Below are 26,201 nucleotides of genomic sequence, written 5' to 3' on the forward strand. Positions count from 1 at the left end.
AAAGATTATATTCACCTCAGCGTTTTACTCAATCACTTGAGCCCTATTAAAAAGATATTCTAACATAGCCATTCGACAAACACACAGCGCCGCACATTGTGAGCTTGTAGACCTGCTGTTGTTGACATGTCTTCTAATTTTGTGAAAGTTTTTGGAAATTGTTCGAAGGTTCTGCCTATAATGTTTTGTCAAAGAGGGGATTCATAATAAATAGCTAGACCAGTTGTGTTCAGGATAATCAGGAAGGCTGTTGAGGCGGGATGGGGTGCACTGCTCGGCGCGGCACGCCTGGGTTAACTTTAGTGCATTACGTCAGCCTCTCTCTAAATCCTGGGCAATCTGTCTTTTTCGTTTTCCATTAATTGTCCCTCTTCTGAGTTAGTATTCCCTGTGTGTTCCGTTGCAGTTTGTGTGTGTTGTAGCCTGCGGCTGCCTGTCTCTGTCCACATCCCACAACCCCAGCCAGACATCACGTCTCCTTTAGCCCGTCTGTCTGACTCGCTAATTATGAAGCACGATGGCCAATGTTCACACCTGCGCCGTTGGAATTCACTGGTGTCACTCGTGCTGAAGACGACTGGTTTGATCTCTCTGTTTGAAAATGAGTCATTTTTGGCAAGAGACGGGGTCGTATGACAAAGTATAAATTATTCTCAACGTCCCCTCTGTGTATCTGAGCGTTGAAATCCTGTCGTGCACGTGAGCAACCCTGTCTGGTGGAGCATTTTACAGTAACAACCCTGTCTGGTGGAGCATTTTGGCGTTGACGTTTCTAGGCCAGGTGAGAATGCTGCAGTACAGTAACAAGCAGTACAGTAACAAACACTGTCGCTAGATTTTGCAGACTTTGAGAGAAATAAGCAATGAGGTCTATGCCCAAAAAGCAGTTTCAAAAACATTTCTTACTTTAATATAAGTAGACATTATATATCAATTTGTCCATTTCTAAGAACCACTGGTTTAACAACATTAGGAAACGTACCCAAATAATCAACTACACTTTAGAAACGAGCCCAAAAAAACACTACTTTACAGGGGAAATGCCCAAAGTTTCTTATAATAAGCGGACCTGGCAACACCTGGTAACGAACAGCAGCAGTGCTGTATTGAGCAGGACTGCACCAGTTGGGGAGAGGAGAGGATCCAGAGATAGTGGTGAAAAGTTAAGACAATTGGTGGGCAAAGAGGAGAAAGTGAAAAAAAGAAAAAGGTTAGAGACATGTCGGACGCACTTGGGCAGATTTGCAGCCTCATTCTCTGGCTCTCCATACACAGACACTTACAGTAGGTGATAATATGTAGTCTCACAAAGTCGGATTAATGTGTGATGTCAGTGTCATATTTAGCTGGTTGTAATCACACTCGGCGAGGATGCATGTTATCCAGCCTGGCTTTTGCCTCAAATGCCCCTGTTAAAAAGATATTTTATTAATTAAACGTATATCTCTTATTGACATGGTGTTTGCTGAGATAATTCTATGATCACAGATCCCAGTCATGTTCTCTGGATGTGATCCATTGGGATAGGGATTAAAGGTTGTGCTTGGGCCCTGGAGATTGCTGGGGAAAGAGTAATAATGAATAAAGAAAGACACAACTAAGGTCTGGCAAAGCGAGAAGAGAGACAAAAGGGCAGACGTCCACAGAGGTAGAGATTAGCCTAAAGTTCATGTTTTCAGAGTGAGGCAGATAATTAGTCCTATACTTCATCCCATGGAGGGAAATTCGGTTTGTCAGCTGTGCTTCTGAAGTGAGCGCTATATACTGTATATCACCCCTAAAGGGCGAGGTCGCTTGCAAACATCCGCCTGGGTGACGGCAGACTGCTGGGCGAGTGCTGGCGCTTCGGCATGGGGGGTCAGATCAACATATGGAATGAATTCTGTACTGGCCATATATGGAGCGTGTCTTGAGTGTACAGGGTTTGATGAGGTCGGATCAACATATGGAATGTCAGAACAGGAAGGACGGGTTGGGAAAGATCAGAACAGAACAGGTCAGCTCCATATAGAGATCTAAGTGTTTCGAGGTTTGAGGTCAGATGTAGAGTTGCTGCTGCATGAAATGCAGGTTTTCATAGTAAATGTGACCTATGGTCGCAATAATGCTACACACACACACAGCTGAGTTTAGTGAAGAGGGCGTTCTGCTGAGGGAATAGACACATGGTGGTGTTACAGATGCAGAGTACACCAGCAGCACACACAGCTTAAACTGTCATTGTAAAAGCTTGTCATCCATCAGTGCAACTCTGTGCAACTCTGTCTTAAAGGATGAGGATGGTGGAACCATCCTCATCCTTTAAAGACCTGCGGGGGCCAAAGTATACAAATGCCTTCTAAATCAGTAGTTCTTAACTTTTTCAAACACTTTCAAGATTAGATTTCCGTTCTTTCCCTTTACCAACTCGCCCAACTTGCCCCAGCGGAAAGTACAGACAACTCACCCCGCCATGTCAGAAAGTGAAGACAACTGAGTTGTCCAGTATTCTTCTATACTGTTAGAGTATCTCAGTCTGTGAGATACTCACAGACTGAGTTGTAATACCCTCCATTGACAGCCCATTGATGCAAATAGAAGTTTCCGATAAATGACGTTAAACTCACCAACATTGCAGCTGTAGGGCAATCTGCAAAGCGTTTGTTTCGTAAAAATCCATCGTAGACATCTTATGAGCTACTTTCTGTTAAGAAATTCTGTGCCGTGACGCTCCAGTGTTGGAGCTTGGAAGTGCTCATCGGAAGTCACTGAACGACCCTGCATAGTGCATAGACTGCATACCACCTGTTAATGCAGGAACTTCAGGAAGCAGCAGAATGATGCCTTAATGAAAACAAGTATTTCCAAACTCTGCAACACTTCATCACGGCACAGAATTTCTGAGCAGAAAGTAGCTCATAACATGTCTACAGTAGACAAACAGATTGCAGATTGAAAGAGGATAATTCAAGCCTTCCTTACAGCTGCAATGTTGGTGAGTTTAATGTCGTTTAATACAAAACAAGCAGATCAGACTTTTCCATTTCGATGAATGGGATGTCAATGGAGGGTGTTGCAACCCATTAAAAAAAAAATCTAATGTTGCTAATTTGTGCAGTCATGCCATGCCTTTCTTTTAGAAAATTAAGATATTGCTACATTTCTTTCTATTAGTGAGCTTTTAGATTGGCTATTTTCGCCCATAAGAACACAACAGCTTAACTTTATAATGCTATAATCACTGTTGATGACACTACTAGCATCACTGCAACTCATAATGCTATCACTGTTTCCTCTTCTAGAACTTCTGTATTGCAGCCCAATTAACCTCAGAGAACGTTCCAGGGGAGAGGAGAGAGCAGACGAGACAGCATGGCCTCCCTTTCGTCTCAACTTGCACAGGATCTCACCTGTCCTGTGTGCCGTGATATTTTTCAGCATCCTGTTGTCCTGCCATGCAGCCACAGTGTCTGCGAAGGCTGTCTGCAGCAATGGTGGACAGCTAAGCCAACAAAGAAATGTCCTGTTTGCAACACTACGTCCTCCCAGGATAAACCTCCTGTCAACTTGGCCTTGAGAGCCAGCCAGCCAGCCAGCCAGCTACTCACCCACCCACCCACCCACCCACACACTCCGTAAGGAAGTGGTTGCATCACTCAATTTTTTTGCAGTTGTACAAGCTCACAACGCTATGCGAAGCAGCACGTTTTGAGCTTGTACATCTATTTTTTTGCTTGTGGATAGGCAATTTAGTATAATACTCCTTTATGTTTATATGAACATTCATGACCCGTTTATTATATTTTTGAGTGGTGCAACCACTCCTATAGACAGCTATGCGTGTCCCTGGCTGGCTGGCTGTGTCCTTGGGTCTGAGCACATAAATAGCATATTGTCACTGTTGCACAGCACACCACCAAGTCTCACTGTTGTGCAGCCTCGCCGAAACTGGGCCAGCCCCCTGTGCGCGTTTCTGGGGGTCGGGATGTTCCGGGAACCCACACACGGGTTGTCTTGTCATTTCTCGACCGTTTCGGACACTGGCGGCTCGCCAGAACCGGGCCGGTACTCTGGGCGCATTCCTGTGGGTCTGGAAGTTCCGGGACCCCCCCGGGCTCCCCCACACGGAGTTGCACCACTCACCTCACACGGGTGTGATGTTTTTATTATGCACTCACATTGTATCATGTATATAAGTCATAGCAGGGTTTCCTGCACAATGTTGTTGGCATGGCGCTGCGCCATTCTTGAAATAAATCGCGCCATTAAGCTACCTCCCCAGTGCCTCCCACAGTGCCACCCCAGTGTCTGCCCAGTGGCTCCCCAGTACCTCCCCAGTGTCCCCCTGAGTACCTCTCCAGTGTCCCCCTGAGTGCCTCCCCAGTGTCCCCCTGAGTGCCTCCCCAGTGTCCCCCTGAGTGCCTCCCCAATGTCCCCCTGAGTGCCTCCCCAATGTCTCCCCAGTGGCTGCAGTTTCTCCCCAGTGCCTCCCCAGTGTCTGCCCAGTGCCTCCCCAGTGTCTCCCCAGTGTCCCCCCGAGTGCCTCCCCAGTGTCCCCCTGAGTGCCTCCCCAGTGTCTCCCCAGTGCTTCCCCAGTGTCTCCCCAGTGCCTCCCCAATGTCTCCCCAGTGGCTGCAGTTTCTCCTCAGTGCCTCCCCAGTGTCTCCCCAGTGCCTCCCCAGTGTCTCCCCAGTGCCTCCCCAATGTCTCCCCAGTGGCTGCAGTTTCTCCTCAGTGCCTCCCCAGTGTCTGCCCAGTGCCTCCCCAGTGCCTCCCCAGTGTCTCCCCAGTGTCTCCCCAGTGCCTCCCCAGTGTCTTCCCAGTGCCTCCCCAGTGTCTTCCCAATGCCTCCCCAATGCCATGCCCAGTGTCCCCCAGTGTCCCCCCAGTGTCTCCAATAGCAATACAAGAGCAATAATACAAATTAATCTTAATTTATTAATCAAATTAATTAATTAATCTAATTAATTAATTAATTAATCAAGATTTTCGACGATCGGCCTTTGGCCGCGCGCCAGAAGCCCCCCCCCCCCCCGCTCCCAGCACCATTCCTGCAGGAAACACTGAATAGGCATAGATTATTTCATTTAATTGTAATATCTATGACTTATATACAGTTTTTCTAGGTACTAAAAGTCACTTTGAATTACCAGTATTGATCATATGTATTATCAATTAGTCAATTAGTGTCTCATCCCTATACTATAAGGCCACAGTGGAAAGAGTCCAGCGCAGGCTGCCAGATCTACCACCGCTCCCAGAAACAACACTCATTGACGTGGCCAAACACCTGGGCAACCTGACGTTCACAGTGTGGCACAAGATGAAGGACATTGTCTCCTACACACCTATCATCCTGGATCCCAACACTGCCGGTGAAGATCTCATCTTGTCTGACGATCTGACCAGTGTGTCCTGGGTCCCAGACATCCCAGTGTGGTCTGCCAGTGTGACCTTGTCCTGGCTTCTAAGGCATTTAGCTCAGGCTCTCACAGCTGGGATGTTGAGGTTGTAGACGTTGCAAAATGGCAACTGGGTGTGATTGAAGCGCCTGTAAAGGGGAAGGAGCGGGTAATTGGGAAATTCTGGAAACTAGTGCTCTATCATGGTAATTACATAGCATATTACTCACCAGGTGTGTCAGAGATGGTTATTGGTAATTCCACAGCAGTCTCCTCATCAAGGTCAAAGACGGAGCTCTCTGTGTACCAGAAACCCAGCAGGATCAGAGTCCATTTGGACTGGGAGAGAGGAGAGCTGTCCTTCTCTGACCCTGACACCCACAGACCGAAACTAGCTGAGCTACAATCTCACAGCACATTGTGAATTGCGATGTGTTGTAGATCTGCTATTTTTGCTAATTGATAAATGGATGAAAAAACATAAAAGTAGAAAGATGGAGATACAAGGTTTCTGCCCGACAGCAATGAAAACTCATTGGTATTTTGAGGGATTGGGGTTTGAATACCGTCTGCAAACATTTGAATGTAGCCCAATGTATTACAAAATGGGTGAATAATTTGTAGAAGAACTTGACTATAATACGAATAGAGTGTGAGGACACTGGCTGTTCAATGCCCTTGTGGTTCAGAGCCTTTTTTATTCCCCCTCCCTAAACTTGAGCCCCCAAACACGTGCTTAATGGTTCTATACAAGACCATAACTTATATGTTAAAGTTACAGGATAACACGTTCTGTAGACTATTTTGGCATGGCATATGGTGGTGGTTGTTAGATTTTGATGTAGATTAATGTAGTTTTTTTTGCATTCATTGCTTTGGCTAGCTTGTCTAATCAATGTTAACAGCAGAATGTTCTATTGATGTATTGAAGAAAGTATTTTGAAAGTGTCCTAATCCGTGAAAACGCTTAGTTTACAGTGGAAGTTGTTCATCGCTGAAATAGAGGGTATGCGCATGCATAAAGTGAATGGCAGATCGAGTGGCAAAGTTAATTTAATGTTGTAAACTGTAAAGTCATTTGATTTAATGCAATCAAATTTTCTGTTTGGATGTCAAGGCATTCAGTAGGCATTCCCACATAACCTCCGGGTATGATGATGATGTCACACATCTATACCGGAACGCGTTTGTACTCTTTCTACAACTACCACTATTCTAAAGATTATTTAACTTTGTACAAGACGAGTAGCCTGGTTAACTATCCCATGAAATCACAAGTGGGACTGGTTAAGGCTACAAGACAAGATAAACATCATAAATGAAGATCTAATAAGCAAGACATGGCAACACTGCAGCCAAGCAGTATGTATTTTGAATACACTCAGGTGGTCACTTAGTGTGTCTGATAGCCTAAAGCACCCCCCTCAACAACGGCAGCTTTTATAATTTACAAGACATAATGAAACTCTTAGCTGCAGCCTGTCACTGTCATGATGGCATTGTTAGCATTGTTAATTGTGCATGTCAGACTGCATGTTAAATGTCCCACCTGCTCCATCCCCCTGCGTCTCGGGTCACCATCATGTCCTATTGTGTTGCATCCTTGAGGCGGTCTCCTAAGTGTCCCTATATGCCACTTCAGAGCTAATCACCTTTTTCCACTAATGACCAATTTCACTCTCAAGCACTACTTGCAGGATTTGAGCGTGCAGTGTGTGCACTGGGGTCAGCAGGCCATGCACATCTACAGTGGGAATCGTCACCTTGTTTGAACAGCAATCATCCGGACCCGGCTCTAATAATAACGCAATAAATTGCTACTGTTGGACGCTGGACTGGCACGCCCACTTTGAGAACATGAAACTGTTATTTGGACTCGCCGTGCACACTGTTGATTAGTATTGTGTACTGGGGGGGGGGGGGGTTCTTTGTTTAGAGGGCAATTAGCTGGCATGCCTGGCAGAATGTACAAAGCTCTCCATGAGAGTACACCCTTTAAACAAACAGAAACACAGCTTGGGAGAGAGTGGGGACTCATATTTCAAATGACTAAATGGTGAACGGTCCACTCACTGAGTCTGTTCCTATGGACACAGAGAGGAGTGAGAGAAGGAAGGGGAGGGAGGGTCGGTGCGGGGAAGCGGAGGAAGGGCATGAAGGGGGAGAAACTAAATGAGAGAGCAGCTGTTTGATTCCACCCCCCTCTCTCTTTCTCTCTCTCCTCCAGCAGGTCTCTGTTGAGTCACAACAGAGTTGTAGAGTAGCTGCAGTGATTACAGTGGGTGTGATTACACAGAGACCTTGATTAAGGACAAGCGCTATATCCCCCTTCCCCGAGAACAGGTGTTTCTACGTATGTGCCAGTAATTAGGGTTGGGACTTTGTTTAGAGATCCTACTAAACGTGACGTCATGTGGCAGCCAAGTCTATGCTTTCAATTTGTTTAGTTTTCTTGGAGTATGATGTTTGTTTAAAGGAGTAACCCTATAGGAATCGTTACTGTTAAGAGGGCATCATTTAGGAACCAGCATCGTTAAAATCCTAAGGAATCCGAACACTATAGCGGTCACATGAGTACTGAGTAGCAGATAAAATGTTGTGGCCGACCAGCACTGATATGACGATCTTGATGAGAGGCTGGAGAACAGGCCCAAAGCTGGCATCACCGGGCTTATGGTGACGACGATGCACGCTCCTGAGTCAAATGAGCACTCTCTTTCATCTTATGTACAGTATGTGTTTCCCCTGGAGCAATGCTCCCTCCAACTTCCCACTTCTCTCCGTTCCCCACACACACTAATATCCTTCCTGCATGACTGGGGTCATAGGAGGGGTTTGTGTGTGTGTGTGCAGCGTGAAGGCAGCATGTCCTGCTGGGATGTTAACATAACATGCCTCCCCCAGTGATCCAGACCACTGGCCTGCTGCCCCCCAACCTCCACAGAAGTGTCACCGTTCACCCACTCTCTCTCTTAGGCACTACCCTGTGTGTGTGTGTGTGTGTGTGTGTGTGTGTGTGTGTGTGTGTGTGTGTGTGTGTGTGGGCACTGTCTCGCTTTGTGTGTGCTTTCATGAATATGGATGGGCAAATATAGAAGCAAAAGTCAAGGAAAAAACTGAACTTGGATGTCCATGATGTCCCCACAAGTGTAGTTAAAAGTGCTAAAAAATAAAAACTGTTCTTTTTTTACTAGGCTATAGGAAAAGATTCAGGTTGCGGTCAGGGTAAGACATTTAGAGGTTTGTGTTCTTTTTGGAGATATGCCGGATTTATTGCGACCATAGGTCGCATTTACTATATGAAAACCTGCATCTCCCGTCCGTCAGATAGTTACCCACGGCATATATGGTCACACCTCGCGACATCACGCCTCCATAATGGTCACGCCTCGTGACATGTCTCCAACGGTCACACCTCGTGACATCACACCTCCTATGAAGATCACGACACTGACCTCATCTAACCCTGGAAACCATACATGGAGAAGACTGGATCATCACCTTGATCTGCATGGAGCCGGCTAGCAACTCTACATCTGACCTCAAACCCTTAGATCACCATATATGGAGCTGACCTGTTCTGACATTCCATATGTTGATCTGACCTCATCAAACCCTGTACACTCAACTCTCAAGACACGCTCCATATATGGCCAGTACAGAATTAATTCCATATGTTGATCTGACCCCCCCCCCCCCCATGCCAAAGTGCCAGCGCTCGCCCAGCAGTCTGCTGTCCCGTCACCCAGGCGGATGTGTGCTCGCGACCTTGCCCTTTATTTTTGTTCAGTTCCACTGCAGATAAATATTGTGAAAATACCTCTTTTCACATTTTTTTGCCTCTTTCTTATATTATTTGACAATTTGTCCAATGGTTGAGTTTGTTTTTATAGCAGACTATATAGTTTGTTGGTCACGTTTGATGAGGTAATGATATTTTGTGCTTTCTTGTTTTTTTTTAGGTATTAAAACAGCACTCCAACTTTAAAATTGGTCTACAGTACCACACGGGCAGCCTGTCAGTTTGTGCTGCCTCATGTGCCGGAAGGAGTCACTGTCAACTAAACTCCTGTCCATGTCCCTAGCTCCCCCACTCTCTCTCATACACACCACACACACACACACACACACACACACACACACACACACACACACACACTAACTTGGTGCTAAAGGCAATTTGGTTCCAGAGTGGTAAATGATATACATGACTGTTGGGCTAGCTTCCACAAATGTCCTTATTCAGTTTGTTGAATAAAATAAATCTTTTCAACTCCCCCCTCTGTATTCCTCCAGGCTCTCTAGTCTAGAGCACCAGGGATTTGTGCTTTTGTTTGCCTCAAACTCTCTCAAACCACGAGGCTTATTGGACTGCAGGCACCAACGACTCAACGAGACAGAAAGGTCAGTGGCAAGCCAGCTACAACAGGATATGAATGGCAATGAGTTTCTGTGTCCACAAGGGGGACACCAGATGTTCTCGCTATTATAATTGTCTGATACAGAGCGTCTACCCTAGGCTGTTGGATGTATCACCAGCCGTGCTCTCCCTCTGATGTGTGGGTATGTAACTCCAATGTAATTTGCTGAAATTAAATTAATCTGACAAAGTTTGACACTGTCAACCGATGAAGCATAAACTATAGGCTTTTGGGGTGTTACTGAATAGTCCCTATTGGAACAAAAATAGTGGGAATAAAAAAGTAAGATAAGTCATAGGCCTACATATAAGCATGTTCTGATGTCCACTTTCTTGAGTGTCCTACAAGTCGGATTGTTTTTTAACTTGAATGCATCAACATCTACATCATGCTTGCTTTTGGCAGAGGGTTCCTCTGTTATGTTGGCTATCACATGACATACATGACACACACACGCAACAAACAAGAAGGCCATCTGTTCTTCACTCACCTGGAACTGATGGATGCTCTGAATCAGCCAACCATGTATACCCTCTATGAATTATTAAGCCCACCCTTTGAATGTGTGTGTGTTCGTTTTAATCTAGATAGTAAAGCTGAGCTCACGTCTTAACGCCTTGAGTGGCATCTTCTTGCATTTTGCAGTCGGTGACCTTGACCCGAACCTGTTGACATAGAATGTTCCCTGTCCTTACTTATGCATCTGATTAGATTGGTGGCTGACTTTTATATGCTTAAATAAATATTATGTGCGCACAATCGTGCTAGTAGCAGAAATTGCAGATCTACTGTATAAGCTCAGTGTGTCACATTGCGATGCGTTTTGAGCTTGTATAGATCTTTCTGCTGCTTTTGAATTTGAAACCTGCAAAGTCACGATTTTTGACGTATGAGGTTTCCACCTGACAGTGACGACAACATCCAAGTCCCCCCCCCTCCCCCCCTCCCTTTCATTTTCTCCCTAATCGTGATGATGATGATGATGCTTCTCATGACCTAAAGTGTGTCCTGGACAGTGCTGTCACTCTATTATCGCGTGCATCCCGGGCGCTTAGCAGCGCATCATTAGTTTATTATTGGCCTTGTCTGCAGAGAAAGGTCACATCTCTGCCGTTGCAATGACCGGTTGAGCGCTATTGATTTATCTGGTGTAGGTGGGTGCTGATGCATCTCCCTCTCTCTCTCTCTCTTGCACGGAGAGAGGGAGGGAGGCATCCATCCATCCAGACACCATTCATTTTTCCCATAGAGATTTAAAAAAAAAAAAAAAAAAAAAAATATATATATATATATATATATATATATATATATATATATATATATATATATGATTGTAGGCCTAATCTAAATCTGCAACATAATTTGTGAGTGACCAATCTCCCCAATAAAGTTAAAAGTAGTCTATACAATATTTGCTTCTGACATAGTAGTGTTGTAGTATAGTATATACAGTAGCAGCCAGATCGAGAATGTGAAATAGGCCTATTCTCAAGTAAAGTAAAAGTACCTGAAAACGGTGTGAGTAAATGTAGCCCTACTACTGTAGACTAGTCTATACCCAGTCAGTCCTACTAATAGTTTCCAACACTGGTGCTGATGAGTCTGGCACCGAGGAGAGAAAAGACAGCCCTCTCCTGCGCATGCGCCAGAAGGCGGTTGCTTGCTCTTCTGTTCAGAATCAGCAATACACAGTCACACACACACTCAGTCCCGCTGCTGCAGTTTGGTGGCACGCCGGCCACGGGCAGAGAGAGAGAGAGAGACAGTCAGTCCGTCCCTATCCACCCCCAGCCCAGCGGAATGGACATGGGCTCCGACGCGCCGCCGTGCGTTCTTCTTCTCCCTAGCACCGTCGACCAGCAGCAAGAAGCGATCAGGCCGGCGGCGACATCATGACAGCCCACCACCACCAGCAGCAGCAGCAGCACGGAGCCGCCGGAGGAGACAAGACGACCGTCACCACCACCACCACCACCAAGGGCCAGCAGCACCATCGCCAGCAGCAGCAGAGCCTCCTGCGGCTGCAGGTCCAGCTGGACCCGATCCGAGTCGTCGTCATGCGCCGATACCTGCGAGCCTTGAGGCTCGCCGCGCTGGTCGCCCTGTGCGCGCTCTGCTACGGCAACTCGCTGCGCGGCGAGTTCGTCCACGACGACGTGTGGGCCATCACCAACAACCCGGACGTGCGCCCCGGCTCCAGCCTGCGGAGCGTCTTCGCCGACGACTTTTGGGGCAAGCGGATGGCGGACAACACGAGCCACAAGTCCTACCGGCCGCTGTGCATCCTCACCTTCAAGTAAGTTTCTTTCTCCCTCCTCCCCGAGAAAAAAAAAACACCTCCCTCCTCCGTTCCAGCCTTGCGCAGCGCTGGCTGCGTCCCGCTACAAAGTAACTGTTTGTACTGTAAACCCAGATGTGGCCGAAAATAGCTGATCTATCGTCGATCGGCACAATCCGAACGTCGCGCTGAGCTCGTAGGTCGGCAAGCGACACCGTCTCACGAAAAGAGCACGCATTATTTATTGCAGCAAGCAAGCATAAACATTTTAAGTTCACACATCTGGAGCTGTTGCCTGTTAGACAGATGCGCTGCGTGCAGCATGTGGATTGGGAAGTTTGAGCGGATTATTTCCGTGCACTGTCCGAGGGGACCGTGGTTGTTCTTGTATCCCACACATCTAACAAGTAGCCTGCTGGTGTGGACGTTGAAGAAGGGACCCATGAGTGAGCGCCGAATTAAATCTGACGTCATGTCTCTTGATTTGTCTGTTTATTTTACGTCTTCTTTGGCATCGTTTCGTTTCGTTTAGTGCATACATGCATCGTCCTACTCCTTATGTAATGTGTTGTTAGCTTAGAGAGTCTGTCTGTCTGTCTGTCTGCCTGTGCAGTTGAATATTTCCATGCAAATTGCAATGTCGCAGTGTTTTGGATAAAGTATTTTCGTAGGCTATACCCCAGACAGATATAGACTTCGATCCAAACTGTTTCCAACACTGTTTTGACGTAAAGGCTACTTGTTGCGCAGCAGCATTGCCGGAACTCTCCCAGGCAGCATTTCACTGCAGTTTAATCTATTATTGCAGCAGTCTATTCTTAATATTTTAGTTGGGTGGGTGGTCACTGGTCATAGATAAACAGCCCAGAAAGTGCAGCAAGCGGGCTTGTAAACATGACCAGATCGGTAACGGTTCTCACTCTGACTGAGTGAGGAGGGCGTGTGTGTCTCTCTCTCTCTCTCTCTCTCTCTCTCTCTCTCTCTCTCTCTCTCTCTCTCTCTCTCTCTCTCTCTCTCTCAGATGAATGGCATTTAACGATAAAATATGATGTGATCCACATTAGTATCATCACATTGTGACTGTCAGTGGTTCTCAAATTCGGGTCCGGGAGGGGTTGCAGAGTGGTTCTATTCAAAAATAGCAGATCTACACACTTGAACATTAGTGAACATTTTAACACTAATCTTTGCTTCTGGGGGTCCCTAGCACAACGTCTTTTCAGGTGGGGGTCCACGGTCAAATATTTATCAATTTGGTGGTCCTTGACATGTACAAATTTGAGAACCACTGGTCTATACAGTCAGTGTTGCGAACTTGAGTGGAGTGGAATTGTATTTGTCTTTGACAATAAACACATGTGCTGTCTGAGATGTATAGAGTTTAATTGAGATTGAGTTGTTAAACCATTGTTGGTCTGTGATATAGCATCATGAAGTCATAGTGTGGTCACTGTGGTGATGGTAGTTCATGGCTGCACTTTTCCCCCTTTGCAATCAAATTCTGCCTCATAACTGCTGGGCTTAAGGTGTGTAATGAGTAAAACACACAGAGAGAGAGAGAGAGAGAGAGAGAGAGAGAGAGAGAGAGAGAGCTTTAGGACATATGGGGGTGGGATCCGTCTCCTTGTTAGTGGGGGCTGTTCGCTAAAGGCTCACATACACAGGGATGGGACAATATGAAAATCGAATGTCTCAATTATCGTGGCCAAAATTATTGCAATAAACGACATTATCACGGTAAATGGTAAATGGTGCATTTATATAGCGCCTTTATCCAAGGCGCTTTACATAGATTGTGCATTACATTCACCCATTCATACACCGATTGTGGCGGAAGCCATGCAAGGTACCAACCCGCACATCGGGAGCAATTGGGGGTTCAGTGTCTTGCCCAAGGACACTTCGACATGTAGACAGGAGGAGCCGGGATTCGAACCGCTGACCCATGGATCATTGGACGACCTGCTCTACCTCTTGAGCCACAGTCGCCACGGTAATCATAATATGCGTAAAACTCTCTAAATGCCACTTTTGTTAACCTCTTGCTCTCCAGCAAGGGGGGGGACGGACATTAGCCCAACATATCAGGTCTACAAGCTGCTATTTCAAGTTCAAGTACAGAGTCAACTCGGGTCCAGTGTATGACCCCCCCCCCCCCCCCCACACACACACACACACACACACACACACATTGCACGGCACTATCAACCAATGTGAAAACTCCTCCCAATGTGTTGCAACAGTCTAAGAGAGAGAGAGAGAGAGATATTTCAAAGATGCTGGATTTCTTTTTTCCTTCTCTCTTGACAAATCTATACAGCTATCACAGTGGAGAGAAGATAACAAAGACCTGCTCTGAATAGAGTGTGTGGCTGCGCGTGTGTGTGAGAGAGACAGACGGAGATAGAAACAACAAACAGATGTTTTTTCTGCAGTGTTAATAGTGAGGCGGTGGTGTTGTGAGATGACGGTCTAACCTGTAGGCCAGGGGGATACCTTAGTGCATACTGGGGCCCCCAAATAATTGAGATTTTAATGATAACATAATATAACAAAAAAAAAAAGTGTGGTATTTTCTTTCTTTAAAACCTCGATGAAAGTTTTCTTTTCATCGTGTGATACCGATAAATATTAACTTAAATTATGCTACATTGGTTCCGTCCATCCGAGCCGGGACATGAATCGATTGGTTGATCGTTAAAATAAGCATGCTCTTGAAAATGCGGACAAGATTGAGCCTGAAGACCGCTATAGTACACACAGTAGTAGTTGGCCTTCCAGTGTAGATCGCAGCTGCATGCAGGCCTTCCCTCCGGAGGTATACCGCTGTTGAGCATCTATAGCAGGGCTTCTCAAAGTGGGTGCCGTGGCAGTGCCTGCCTGCCTGGACGCAAGTCCAGAGGTGCCTCAGAATACTTTGCTAATATTTGGATTTTTATCAATGTCACATAAGTTTGGCCACTTTAGACCATCTATACTTGGTCAAACTGACCTGAGTTCAACTGTGCTTGGTAGTGGTACATTATTTTTCAGCCTACAGTTCACCAAAAATAGCAGATCTACAAGTTCGTAGATCTGCAAGGGCGTAGATCTGCTATTCTTGGTGAATGTCCCCCCCCCCCCCCCCCCCCAGAATAGTATAAAAGTTATTTTCAGTCTGTCCTAATGGAAACGTATCTCTCCAGTTTTCCTCGTGACATACTGTGTCTTTGGGGGAAAAGATTTACAATACCGTTAATATCACAAAAAGGTGCAATAAAGTCACAATGTAATACAGGGGTGGCCTGAGACAAAACAAAATGTTTGAGAACCACTGCAGTAGTAGTTGGCCTTCCAGTGTAGAATCAGTTGTTGAACATCTATAGGTTTAATCATGCTTCTTCATTCACCGGCGCTTTGTGACCAGTAAAGTGGCTCTCAGTAAAGTGGCTCGAAACACACACACACACGCACGTGCGCACACATGAATCACATTGAGAAAGGGAGAGAGAGAGCACTATAATGGCCATTGACAGTGGCGGTGATTCAGGAATGACTCTGCAAATCAGTCTTTCTTTACCGTTATTGTTCTTTTAGAAGGGTTTTTTTCCCCTTTTTTTTGGACGCTATCCCAGCAGAGCTATTTAGCTGTCAGCTCCACGCCAGGCCTCATTCAGTACAAGTCTCTCGCATCAGTACGGCCTGCTAAATTAATCACTCCAAGACTAGCAGCAGTGAGCCCCAATTTAAATTGCTTCCTGCTGCAGTAGCTCAGGACGCATTAAGACGCAAGGCATTTTTCTTTCTCTGTGAAGGCCAGGTTTACAGTGGAGGACGTCGCTTGGTCACATTCACGCTTGCCACAGGCTGTGCCCTTGGCGTCGATTAATGGTCTACTGTAAATCAACTGTAGTCAACTAAAATCTCATTATATTTTGTCAACTAAAACTAGACTAAAACTAAAATATTTCAGATGACTAAAAGGTGACAAAACTAAATGGAATTTTATTCAAGAGACTATGGCCAAAACCAAATAAAAAAATCTGCTGTCAAAATCAACACAGATTCATGGTGCGGTTTATTCCACACCTGTGCTCTTTGGGGTCGTTTTTATTTGTGGTCACACATGGGCAGACAATGATATTCACACTTGTGTGCACACGCCTGTAGTGTGCCAGCGCCGCGGGGCTCTGGGTAGCAGTCTGTGCCTGTGATCACTTGGGGACCTTGTAGATATCTTCAAGGTGGAGGAGAGACACGCACGCACACACGCATGCACTAATAAAAACAAACATGCACAGTGTGCCATGAAGTCAAGCGCTGATGAGCAGCGCAGTGGACGGAGAAACAACTGGCCTGGGAGATAATTTACAGTTCATGCAGCATTTGTTGTGAGGTCTATTGTTTTGTAGTAGGCAGTAGAGTAGGGTGTTAACACATTATTAACTGCCAGGTTTAATTAACAAATTATTCCACCACTGCCAGTGTTTTTCAGTGAAAACCCTTATTTTGAAGTCTCGCACAAACGTGTGCAGTGACAAACTGGTTCTTTAGTTATGGGCCGTTGAATAAAGTTTATTTTGGGTGATAGGATAGGCGTTCTTGGCGGTAAAAGTTACGGGTGGGGAGCGGGGACACATCGTTGAAATACGGAGATACTAGGCTTCTGTCAGACAGTGACGATTAAGCAGATGCTCTTTAATCCAGATTCCAGAATGAGTCTACTTGCTGACAGTCACATAAGTAGAGTGCAAAGAGAACAATAGTGTACACATGTTGTCGCTGTCGGGCAGAAACCTTGCATCTCCATATTCGAACCTGTGTTTTCCATAATCTAACAATCTTCTTGATAACGCTACAGCATCACACAATAGCATCGCAAGTAGCAGATCTGCAAGCTCGAAAGCTGTGAGCTTGTTTTGAGCTTGCCGATTTGCTGCTTTTGCTGTTTTTGAATTTGAATCCTGTATGAAGTATATGCAAGACGTTCTTTATTGAAATACTGACAACGTTTCGATCTATTTGATCTTCATCAGGTCATGTGAACATACACAAAAGTTAGTACTTTTATACTAAGGGAGTGCCCCCATTACCCAATCAAAACACCACATTTTGGTGCCCCTCCCATCACTACAGGTGTGACACGTCAACCCTGAGTGAGTAGGTGGGGACCCAGACATATTGATGTAAATAGTCTGTATCAGAAATTTTTGTGCAACAATTAAAAACATTAAACATCCTGTATAAAGTAACAGTTTTTGACATATGATGTTTCCGCCTGACAGACGATATACAGTTATGTAATGTATAGATGCTTGCTTTGTCTTCCTCTTTCCCATCACCATCACTATAAACAACAATAGTCTATTGTTGTTTATCTACTACATATGCTACTGCAATGTACTGTTTGTGGCCACTGTATTTCCATCAGGATGTCTGAGGAAACCAAAAAAAGTACTTATGTAACTGTACACAAGACGTAACGATAAAGAAGCTTAACCACTTGAACCATATTTTGGGGGGGGAACATTAGCCAAAAGTAGCAGATCTACAAGCCCCCAATGCATCACATAATTGCAAAATGTGTGGAGCTTGTAGATCGCCTATTTCCGGCGAAGAGATTTGGTGTACTGTGGACGTAAAAAGTGGCCAAAGTACAGTTGAAACTCTAGTCCAGTTCTCTAACGGTGTCTCTCTAGTCTCTACCATTATAGAGACTTGTTTCCAACTCCAACAGAGTTGTAAACATCACACGTAGCATCTGTCTTAACAACATGCCATCTAAATAACATTCTTACGGGCACACACGAGGAGGTGTGTGTGTGAGTAAAAGAGAAGCGAATAGAAGAAATGATGTCAAAATGACGGTAAATAGCTAGTGGGGGGGGGGGGGGGGGGGGGTGCACACATCTATAGCTCAGGTGGAAGGAGCCCTAGGGAGAGGAAGGAGGATGAGAGAGTATAGACACTCTCATCCTCTCATCTCTCATCCTATAGACGCGGCAGCGTGAAATGACTTTGAAGTAAACGAGAGAGTGCATAACAAGGGATGACAAGGAAGACGGTGAAAAAGAAAAAGATCACAGAACGCCGTTTTAATGTTCATAATGAGAAACAGGAGGAGGAGATCGTATTCATGCTCTTTTTTTAAATTGCATCATCTTCTTCCGGACAATTCCCATCAGGGGTTGACACAGCGGATCATCTGGTTCTGTTTTCTGCGTCTACCTCGGTCACCCCTGTCACATGCTCTTTTTATTACACGTACAGTTAAATCCCTCCGTTAACGTATCCATTTTTCAAAAATAGCAGACCTACAAGCTCGTGAGCTTGTAGATCTATTTTTCAATAGCTAAATGGGTTAAAATAGCACAGGGTACTTTACAATGTACTGGAGCAGTGCTGATTTTTTGTCGACTAAAACGATGACGGAAAAATGCTCGTAGACTGCCTTTCTTCACTGACGAAGACAGCGTGATGATTATCTTTTCAAGGTGTTAAAGAACCCCCCAATCATTCCACAATATGACCCAAAAGGTGATGCTATTTTAGACCGCTCCCCCCTCCAGTGAAACGTAATCATGCACCGAGTGGTAGACAACACCTTACGTTGCAGGGGGTGTTCGGGAGAAAAATGGACTCCACAGCCCTTAGTTTGCTGATACAGTCGCCTCTGGAATAATTAGTGGTGGGCTATACCAGGATAGACCAATGTTGCGTGGGTGCGTGCGTGCGTGCGGCTCCACTCCTGCTGCTGTGCGGTGTGAGAGAGAGGACGAGAGTGCTGTGTCATCTCACCTGTCAGTTCCCCTCCACCTCCTCCAACCAGCGAGACATCAGAGGACGCCGTGTCTCTCCAGGGACATGCGGCTGAGCAGTGACACAAAGCCCAGCTCCTCTCTCGCCCCGCACTGTCAAACAGTCCATGTTAGAAGGGATGCCACTAACCTTGATGCATAAAGTTATGTATGTTATTGTATGTATGTATGTATGTATATGCATATCTTTTATTTTCTTTAATTTTCTCTGGAGTTGTTAACCCATCTAGAAAAAACAGTCCATGTTATGTAGTATGTACCATGGGTGCCGTGACGCAAGTCCCGGAGTGCCACAGAATACAATATTTGGAATGTATCCTTTTCACTTCAGTTTTAACCACTTAGACCCTGCATTCCTTTTCAAAAAATAGCCAATCTACAAGCTCACAACCCACCAACAACTTGTGAGCTTGTAGATCGGCTAATTTCTGAATGTTTCACTCATTATAGGGATGCTGTGGCTAAACATAAATGTTGTATACAATCTGTTTTCTAATGAAAACGGATATTCTCTCAAATATTGCGCGTGACATGCTGTATCTTAGGGGGAAAGATTTACAAATGTATGTCCCGTAATAAACGTAATGTAAGGTTCTATAAATTAACAATGTAATTCAGGGATGCCGTGGGTGAAAAATATTCTTTTTACAGAGGTGACCTCAGAGAACCACTGTACCAGAGGAATGTCCTCCAGGTTGCGGTGACTCACCCTAGAGATCTGTTTTTATTATTTTTTAATGTTATGGCCAGTTGAGTCAATGCCAGTTCAATGTCCAGAGCCTTGGCGGGAGGTGCACGTAGTGAGAGAGGTTATCTTAGAACCAGCCGGTCACAAGTTCCGTAGGCGGATTCGAATGCCATCAATGCATTGAAAGGGACTGGCCTACCGTAACCGTCTCCAGCTGAAACGTTATATATGTGATGCTTTGGGGAAATTCAGTAGGCTGCATTATGTGCGTTGTTCACGGCTACTGTTGACGGCAACGACGCGCATTGTCCGACACCAATTCTAACCCTAACTCTTAACCGGCCATGTGAGTCCCCTAACCTTTTATTTTTTTTAATATATATTTTTTGGGGGCTTTTTCTGCCTTGGCTTTATTTGAGAGTTTTGCAGTAAGCTGACAGGAAATGAGGAAGAGAAATGGGGTGACACGCAGCAAAGGTCGTCGGCATTGGGAGTTGAAGTTAAACTCGCATCAGTTTTAACCAGCCACTAAGTCCCCTAACCTCATATCAGATTTAACCGGCGTCGCTGTCAAAACGGTATCCGTGATCAAACGCACAGAATGCAAACTACTGAGAGCATTCATGCTCTGATTAAACGTGATTTTGTCCCTCTCAATGCATTGATGGCATTGGAAACGGGTGCGTCCTCCTGACCCATGCAGCAGCCTGACCCATGCAGCAGCAGCCACTTCTGTCAAGTCTTTTTTGTCAAAAGGAGAATTCCCACTTGTGCTGAATGTAGGGCGGCACACGTCATATTTTGTTTCATCCTACTATAAATGCGCCACGTCTCTGCGTGCGTGTGTGTTCGTGTACGGTTGTAATGCACGTAACTCGAGAACTGTTTGACCCACCGATTTCCCATTTGACGCACACGTTCCACACCCCCACAGGTAGAGCAGTGCCCTGGTCTCTGCCAGTGGGCCTAATGACTAATGAGGCCAACTCCTTTCACCTGTGCAATTTCCAGCCTCTGCCTCAGCAAATTGAGGCTCAATCAATCATGCTCTGCCACTTTTCAGTTTGCAGTCTTCACACACACAGGCATACAGGCACATACACAGATCTCCATGTGGGACACCGGCTGGCAGTTAAAATGAGTGCTATGACAAATTGACAATGTATATCATTAGGTTCCCAAGTTGCATCGTTCCCAAGTAGGCCGGTGGCCGACTGCGATGGGCACGTACAGGTCTAGTAGGAAGAAATTGAGATTGGATTTTGATATCACAATACAAAATTGTGATTTTTATTTTTATTTTGAGCAGCATATATAATTAATTATGTGCACGACAATATGACTGAGGTTGTGGTCTGAACGTGTTAAAATTTAAAACAAAGCTCAACTATTAAAAACAGGGTGATTTATCAGCTTTGGGTAGCGGGTAGCTACCCAAAGCTGAGCTCTCGCCTTTGGACCAAAAGTGAATGGGTTCGATCCCGGGCACCGCCAACTCAGCGTATGAGTAGCATGGCTTGGTGCAGCATGTCGTGCGGGAAGTACTGGGAGCTGATGGTAGGTGTGGCGCTTCACCTCAGCAATCCATCTCCCAGGGGTCTAGCGCATTGTAACGGGGGCAGACTCCATCTCCCAGGGGTCTAGCGCATTGTAACGGGGGCAGACTCCATCTCCCAGGGGTCTAGCGCATTGTAACGGGGGCAGACTCCATCTCCCAGGGGTCTAGCGCATTGTAACGGGGGCAGACTCCATCTCCCAGGGGTCTAGCGCATTGTAACGGGGGCAGACTCCATCTCCCAGGGGTCTAGCGCATTGTAACGTGGGCAGACTCCATCTCCCAGGGGTCTAGCGCATTGTAACGGGGCCAGACTCCATCTCCCAGGGGTCTAGCACATTGTAACGGGGGCAGACTCCATCTCCCAGGGGTCTAGTGCATTGTAACGGGAACAGACTCCATCTCCCAGGGGTCTAGCGCATTGTAACGGGGGCAGACTCCATCTCCCAGGGGTCTAGCGCATTGTAACGGGGATAGACTCCCGCGTGTTACCGGCTGATACCGACAATAAGCCACTCCCGACCTACTTCTTCTACTTCTATCAGCTCTGAGGGCAGATCTGTATCATCATCTTGAGGCTAAACTGGATTTCTCTACAAGCCATCGCATTCGTAGAGCACAATGGACTAGGGACAGGAATTCTTCTCGAGGTTATTAATCAAATGGCGGCGTTGAGTTACATTATCACCACTTACCATCAGAGAGACAGAGTTTTAATTATTATCAGAGATATACACACATCCCCAGTAGTGTTGCTTTTGACATAAAATTTTCATTTAGTTTATAGTCTTTTGTTAGTCTAGTTTAAGTGGACTAAATATCGTAAGATTTTTTTGTTGATTAAATCTGATTGATTTTGTCCACTGAAATGTATTTTGGCGTCCTTATTGATGCCGTCGTAATGGCAGATTTTACACTTGGTTTCATGCTGAAAATAGCCGCTCTACAACCTCACAATGTGTCGCAGTGCGTTAAATACATACTATGTGCATTAATGTGCATTAAACATAATTATGAAAAATAAGCTGATTCCTTTTAATGTAAAATCCGCAATGTGCTCTTTTTTTTTAATCCAAAGCGGTGTTCTGTTCAAACTTGCGATTTTTGTTCTGGTCTGCAAAGCCTTTGATCTTCAAAGAGAGTGATTATTCAGAGCAGGGGTTCATATTAATATACTGTAGTAGTTTGATAAAGGAAGAAGAGACTGATTCTTAGAGAGGCTATGTAATTGAATCTGCCATTATTGGCTGCAGCTGGTGGGTTTTTACAATGAGATGAGGATGGTGTATCCGACGCCAGGCGAGGCAATTATAATCTAAAAGGCAGTGAATGTGTGAGAGAATCTGAATCGATGGCTCACTACACTGTGGGTTATTATGATGAGACAAGGATTGAAGTTCTCGCGTCGGCCTAAAGAGATTGTCACAATGTACATCGAGTATAAGGATCGATTCCTCCCAGGGAATTACATATTGATAGAGCTTAAGCAGGGTGTGTGATTTAAATCCCAAGAATCCAATGCTCAGTGTAGCGAGTGCGAGTGTGTTCATAAGCCACCAGCAGTGGAAAAAGTACTTTTTACTCGAGTGAAAGTATCAATAATGCAATGTAGAACTACTCTGTTACAAGTAAAAGTTTTGGAATTCAAAATATACTTGAGTAAAAGTAGAAAAGTATTGCCATCAAAATATACTTAAAGTACCAAAAGTATACTCATTGTGCAGAATGTCCCATTTCAAGTTTTCAAATGTATAATAATCTTTTGAAAATGACGGATCTACAAGTTCACAACACAACACGTCGCTTCGTGACACGTTGTGAGCTTGTAGATCGGCTATTTTCAAATGGCCGAATTGTATATAGGGCTGAAGTGGTTATTGTATGTTTTGTAATGATAATCAAAATCTTCAAAGTTACTAGTAATTCAAGTAAAAGAACTGGAAATTGGAAATACTCAAAATTGTACAGTACTTAATTAAATGTACTCAGTTACTTTCCCCCACTGCAAGCCACCACGAGGCAGGGTAAAACCTAATTCTTAAGATGCTGTTTAATAGATCAGTTCAAACTTTGTGCAACAGGTTTTCCACATTAATTCAAATTTGTTAATTCGTTTTGGTCAGTGAAAAAAGGCAGTCGACGAACATTTTTCGTCATAGTATCATCATCGACGAAATCGACACTGGTTTGGGATAAACTTTTGAAACAACTGGCCGCAATAATTCAATGTTTTGCATTCACTTGATATGTCTCTCTCTCTCTCTCTCTCTCTCTCTCTCAGGTTGAACATCCTTCTAGGCGGTATGACTCCGTTCTACTTCCATGTGGTGAACGTGTGTCTGCACTCGGCCGTGACCTGCCTGTTCATGCACACGTGTGAGCGCTGCGTGTTCCGCGACACACGCCTCAGCTTCCTCGCGGCGCTTCTGTTCTCCGTGCACCCCATCCACACCGAGGCTGTGAGTGGCACGCACACGCACACGCACACGCACACACACACCTTATTTTTGAGCGGTGCCAAGCGCTCCCAAGAGTGACTGAGTGTGTGTGTGTGTATGTCCCTATGTCTGAGTTCGACCTATTGACTCTGTCTGTCATAATAACATCATTTTATTGTTACTTTTACTCAAGCAGGACAAACTACTAAAAGTACTTATTTGTGCACGTCGCTTCGATTCCCGGAGGGCAACCTCGCTTTTTTCTTCCTCTTCCCCCATTACCTGCCTGGGGGAAAGGCTCCCAGAAGTTACAGGGCGAGTTGTGCGAGTTGCAACATTTTCTGTACTGCCGCAGCAAAGAGAACTTTGTTATTCGCTCCGACAGGTGAGGCGAGAATAAAGGAGCTCTCACGCTCACAGGCTCTGCAGAAGCGGTTAGATTGGATAGGGAGAACAAAGGGGTGTGTGTGCGTGTGTGTGCGTGTGCGCCGAATGCTGCAGCTTGGGAGCCAGGGGGGAGAATAGTCTGGGTCCTGTGATGCTCCGAGTGTTGGCCAGGCTGAGAGCGGGAGGGAGAGTGAACTGTGTGTGTGTGTTGTGTGTGTACATTGTGAGGACCATTTTCCTGGTCGTTTTGTAGTTACAAAATAACTTGGCCTGCCCTGGCCTGGCCAGGGTGTCGCTCACCCAGAATATTTTGTGGACGCCAGCACATAATTAAACTCAGACTTGAGGGGCTGTGAGTGTGAGGCAGTGTTAATTCGGCTAAAACTATGCCGGAAAATGTTCGTCCACTGCCTTTTTTTCCACAATGAAAACTAAATAAAGTTTGGTTGTACGGTGTAGTGGAGGCCTGCAGAGTGGAGCATTGTACGGTGTAGTGGAGGCCTGCAGAGTGGAGCATTGTACGGTGTAGTGGAGGCCTGCAGAGTGGAGCATTGTACGGTGTAGTGGAGGCCTGCAGAGTGGAGCATTGTACGGTGTAGTGGAGGCCTGCAGAGTGGAGCCTTGCTCTGCATGTTCATCTACTAGTTAGTTAGTCAGCCAGTCGTCAATAAGTCAGTCTGTCAGTCAGTTATGCAGAGAGAAGCCTGGAGTCAGTTTGATGGGGAGGGAGATTGAAGAGCTGGATTTTTGTGGCACCAACTTGACAGGCTTGTTCTCTGCACTGACTCACTCACTCTCTCTCACACACACGCACATGCACACATGGGTGCACGGCTGCACGCACGCGCACAAAGGCTGCACAAGAATGCATAATGTGCACAATGAATGCACACGTGTGTGCTGCACCCACAGTTGAGATTTGAGATTCCTGATGATCCCACCTAAATGGAAACGGCTTCAGTCATTAAGCCCGTGCCGACGTAGCTAGTTTCACTTATCTCTCTGTGAGGAATGAGATGGGCTTGAGGTGCGTGCGTGCCACACACACACACACACACACACACACACACACACACACACACACACACACACACACACACACACACACACACACACACAGGCACACACACAGGTACAGGCTTGTGTGTACACAACCCCCCCCCCCCCCCCCACGTTATTAACCACGTGAAGATTCTGCCTGCAAACTCTTCTATGCTTAGATACCTTACAAGTGGCACTGCTTTTATTAACACTTTGATTTAGTTTTAGTCATCTGAAATGTTTTAGTTTTAGTCGACTAAATATCATAAGATTTTAGTTGACTAAATCTACAGTTTTGTTTTTTTACACTTGGTTGCAGGCTGAAAATAGCCAATTTACAAGCTGTTTTTTAATCTATGTGTGTGTGTAGAGAATTCTGTCATGGACAGACAGAAGTGATTCTTTCCTTTTCCAACTGCGTCAGGAGTTCAGTCTCAGCCATTAATTAACAACTCTGTGCAGCTGTGAGTCTGCAACTCTGCACAGAGTTAGTCGATTGAATATCATAAGATTTTAGTCGACTACATCTACAGTTGATTAATTTGGCGGGCCTTGATGGCGTCATAATGGCTGATTTTAGACCTGGTTTTATGTGGAAAAAGCTGATCTACAAGCTCACAACGCGTTGCGCTGCGACGCATTGTGATCGTGTAGATCTGCTATTTTCAGCATGCAACTGAGCATAAAATGACTTCATAGCCTAGTTCTTATTTCGTCAGTGAAAAAAGGTAGTTGACGAACATTCTTCGTCATAACTTTAGTCGACGGAATCAACACTGATGTGCACTTCCCTGGCCGCTCCACAGCTGCATGCTTTGTCCCCAAACGATGGCGTAAAAAACGAGAAGTCGACTCGACTACAACTTTTACTGACGGCAAGTCGACATGCAAAAATCACAAGCTGTTAATGCCCTACTTCAGTGTCAACTGAGGAACCCCCCCCCTTCCCGGGGACCCCCCCCAAGGGCCCAACATCATGTGGGGAACCCCCTGGGGGTCCCGACCCACAGGTTGAGAAGGACTGCCGTGGCGTTGCCTTCTGTCTGTAATGGGTGAATGGAGGCTCCTGTTTCAGGCCTGAAAAGCCTCTATTCATCCCTTTCTCTCTCCACTCCTCTCTGTGGAGGCTTGACGACAGAACGGCTGGCCATGTGTGTGGATCGCACCGACCATATGTGTGCCCTTGTGGTTGCGCACGCGCACGCACGGGCACAC

At 45.6% G+C, this 26,201-nt stretch overlaps 1 protein-coding gene across 2 annotated transcripts in view; it reads left to right on the plus strand.

Moving 5' to 3' along the window:
• The first annotated feature begins 11,487 nt into the window (after positions 1-11,487).
• Positions 11,488-26,201, plus strand: part of tmtc1 (transmembrane O-mannosyltransferase targeting cadherins 1) — a 73,926-nt gene continuing 59,212 nt past the window's right edge. For both annotated transcript variants that reach the window (XR_014571033.1, XM_083794520.1), the window contains exons 1-2: positions 11,488-12,098; positions 23,402-23,579. Coding sequence is in view for 1 of the 2 variants with exons in the window: in XM_083794520.1 (XP_083650646.1) it covers positions 11,695-12,098; positions 23,402-23,579 (582 nt within the window). In the remaining variant the exon portion in view is untranslated. The remainder of the gene's footprint in view (positions 12,099-23,401; positions 23,580-26,201) is intronic.

The sequence above is a fragment of the Protomyctophum parallelum genome (genome assembly GCF_964188405.1).
Source record: "Protomyctophum parallelum genome assembly, chromosome: 22".
NCBI classification, from domain to species: Eukaryota; Metazoa; Chordata; class Actinopteri; order Myctophiformes; family Myctophidae; genus Protomyctophum; species Protomyctophum parallelum.